Source organism: Diospyros lotus, chromosome 9, assembly GCF_014633365.1.
Source record: "Diospyros lotus cultivar Yz01 chromosome 9, ASM1463336v1, whole genome shotgun sequence".
In the NCBI taxonomy this organism is placed as follows: domain Eukaryota; kingdom Viridiplantae; phylum Streptophyta; class Magnoliopsida; order Ericales; family Ebenaceae; genus Diospyros; species Diospyros lotus.
Window position 1 is genome coordinate 22,913,421 of NC_068346.1, and position 2,707 is coordinate 22,916,127.

A 2,707-nucleotide genomic window follows, 5' to 3' on the forward strand; every position below is an offset into this window, starting at 1 on the left:
GAAGCAAACTATAACCTAAGGGAGATTCATGAAGGCATATGTGGAAGCCACATTGGGACCCGAACCCTTAGCCAAAAGGCTCTTCCACAAGGGTATTATTGGTCGATGATGACAAATGACTCAAAACAGTTGGTCAAAACCTGTGAACCTCCAACTTGGTTCATGTACCAAGTGTCACTTTAACTCATATGGTTACACCTTGCCCATTCGCTCAATGAGGCATCGACATCTTGGGACCCTTCCCCCCAGCGGCTGGCCAGGTAAAATATATCATTGCTACCATAGATTAATTCACGAAATGGGTGGAAGCAGAACCGATGGCTTCCATTACTGCTCAACGAGTAAAGCAATTCATGTGGAAGAAAGTGGTATGTCACTTCAAGATTCCTCGGGTTCTAATTTCTGATAACGGCACTCAGTTCACTGACCAATCTATCCAGGAATGGTGCCAAGAGTTGGGAATAAGGCAGCATTTCACTTCGGTGGCCCATCCGCAAGCCAACGGCCAAATCGAGCTCACTAACAGAACTTTGTTGCATGGTCTAAAGGCATGCATGGAGAAGGAAGATGGCAGCTGGGTAGATGAATTACCAAGTATTCTATGATCTTACCGGACCATCATGAAGGTATCTACGGGCAAGACTCCTTTCAGCCTATGTTATGGTTCGAAAGCATTGATCCAAATCGAGATAGGAGTGCCTACCCTAAAGGTGGAGCTCTTCAACCCGAAGTCCAATGAGCAGAATCTGAGAGGCAATCTAGACCTCCTTGATGAACTTAGTGATCAGGTAAAGATTCGGTAAGCTACCTACAATCAGCGTATTGAAAGATACTATAACCGAAGGGTAAAAGCTTGAAGTTTCCTTCTTGGAGATTGGGTATTACGACGCATGGATGTTCAAGGTGCCCGACAAGCGAACAAGTTAACGCCAAACTGGGAAGGTCCCTTCAAAATAATGGAAGCCCTCAACCCTGGCGCTTACAAACTCCAAACCACCGAGGGTGTACCCGTTAAAAACACTTGGAATGTGCAGAATTTAAGGAAATTTTATCAGTAATGCTCTTTATTGGCTATGATTTTTGAAATAAATATATTTTTCTCTCCCATCAGTTAAAGCTCTTCGCCACAAAAGACCCTAGGGGACCACCCCTAACCAAAATTAAGGCTAACCTCGGGGGGCCTCGCACTTTCAACGAAAAAAAAAAAAAAAAGGATCATATGTGATCCTCGAGGGGCCTCGCACCCTCAACGAAAAAAAAAAAAGAAAAGGATCAGATGTGATCCTCAGGGGGCCTCGCACCCTCAATGAAAAAAAAAAAAAAAAGAAAAGGATTAAATGTGATCTTCGGGGGGCCTCGCACCCTTAACAAAAAAAGAAAAGGATCAGATGTGATCCTCGAGAGGCCCCGAGACTCCTCCAGAAAGCAAAAAAGAAAGGATCAGATATGATCCTCGGGGGGGGCCGAAACTTCCTCCAGAAAGCAAAAGCAAAGCAAAGGATCATATCTGATCCTTGAGAGATTTTTCTGACCAAGAGCAAGGGAAATCTTTTAAAGTGTGAAAAGGATTAGATACAACCCTCCAGTTTTAGAATTATGGTCTTGTTTAATTAACTAAGGCAGGTAACATTCAAATGAAGGAGGAAAAATAAACAAACAAGAAAATTTTACTAAGACATCAAGTTCGGTTACAAAAGCATCTATTCTATAGGGAAGATAGAGCTGTCGAGACATCGAAGGGGATAGATTCCACGTCTAGGTTCGGGAAACGTTCCTTCGTGAGTTTCTTCATATGTTCAAATCCACCCCGAATGACTCCTTCTAACTCCGCAACGTAAGCCTCGGAGCCTCGAAAATCCTTGCGACCATTCTAAAAGGCCACGCGAGCATCCTTAAGGGCAGATTGAAGTTGGGTATGGGTTGTACGAAGGTCTTCCTTACACTGAGAATAGAACTCCATCGCCTCGACCTGCCCATTCTTGGTCTCCTTTAACTCTAAGGTAAGTTTCTTTACGTTCTCTCAGAGCAGGTCGTTCGCGCCTTTCGTGGCATCCAGTTCCTCCCCGAGCTTAGAGTTAGCCAGGTTAGCTTCGAGCATATTCCTCTGAACCAGCTCCAGATCCTCGCAAGCTTGAGCTTCGGCTTCATTGGCAAGTTTGTCTTCCTCTTGCGCTAGCTCAACAGACTTGGTAAGAATGTGTACATTGTGCTCAAAGTCTACCAGCTTAGAAGAGAGGGGCTCAAGCCCTTAGAGCCTTTCAACTTCGGACTCCAAGGAAGCAATACGGGCCTGGAACTTTGACTCTCTTCAGGCGACCGAATCTTGGAAACCCAAGAGGTTCTGGAAAGTAGTGGCAAAGTAAGAGTCAAGGCATATTCGTAAAAAAACTCAAGGGAAAAGGATAGATGGTAATGGATTACCCTAAGAATCTCGGCACAATAATCTAGCTCACCCATGGTTAGCAAGGCATTGAAAATGTCCAAGGTCTTAGTAGGGACCTCGGTCACTTCGAGAGTGGAGGTCACTTCGGCTGAAGGTAGGGAAGAGGCTAGCTCTATCCTTCGACGCTTCGTTCTTCGGGCCAATATCTCTTTCGTGGATAGCGCGGAAGCTTCCTCCAACGAAGCCTTCCCAATTGATCCTGGTCACCCCTCTGGTGCCATCTAGTGCCAAAGACATTAATATCCGCTTAAAGACAGAAAGGAT

At 45.1% G+C, this 2,707-nt stretch overlaps 1 protein-coding gene across 1 annotated transcript; it reads left to right on the top strand.

The window, feature by feature from the left end:
• The first annotated feature begins 317 nt into the window (after positions 1-317).
• On the top strand, positions 318-2,302 carry LOC127809308 (uncharacterized). Its single transcript, XM_052348071.1, has 4 exons — positions 318-578; positions 627-788; positions 2,030-2,083; positions 2,177-2,302. Exons 1-4 carry the CDS (start codon positions 318-320, stop codon positions 2,300-2,302), a joined length of 603 nt encoding a protein of 200 aa, XP_052204031.1.
• Positions 2,303-2,707: the final 405 nt, after the last annotated feature.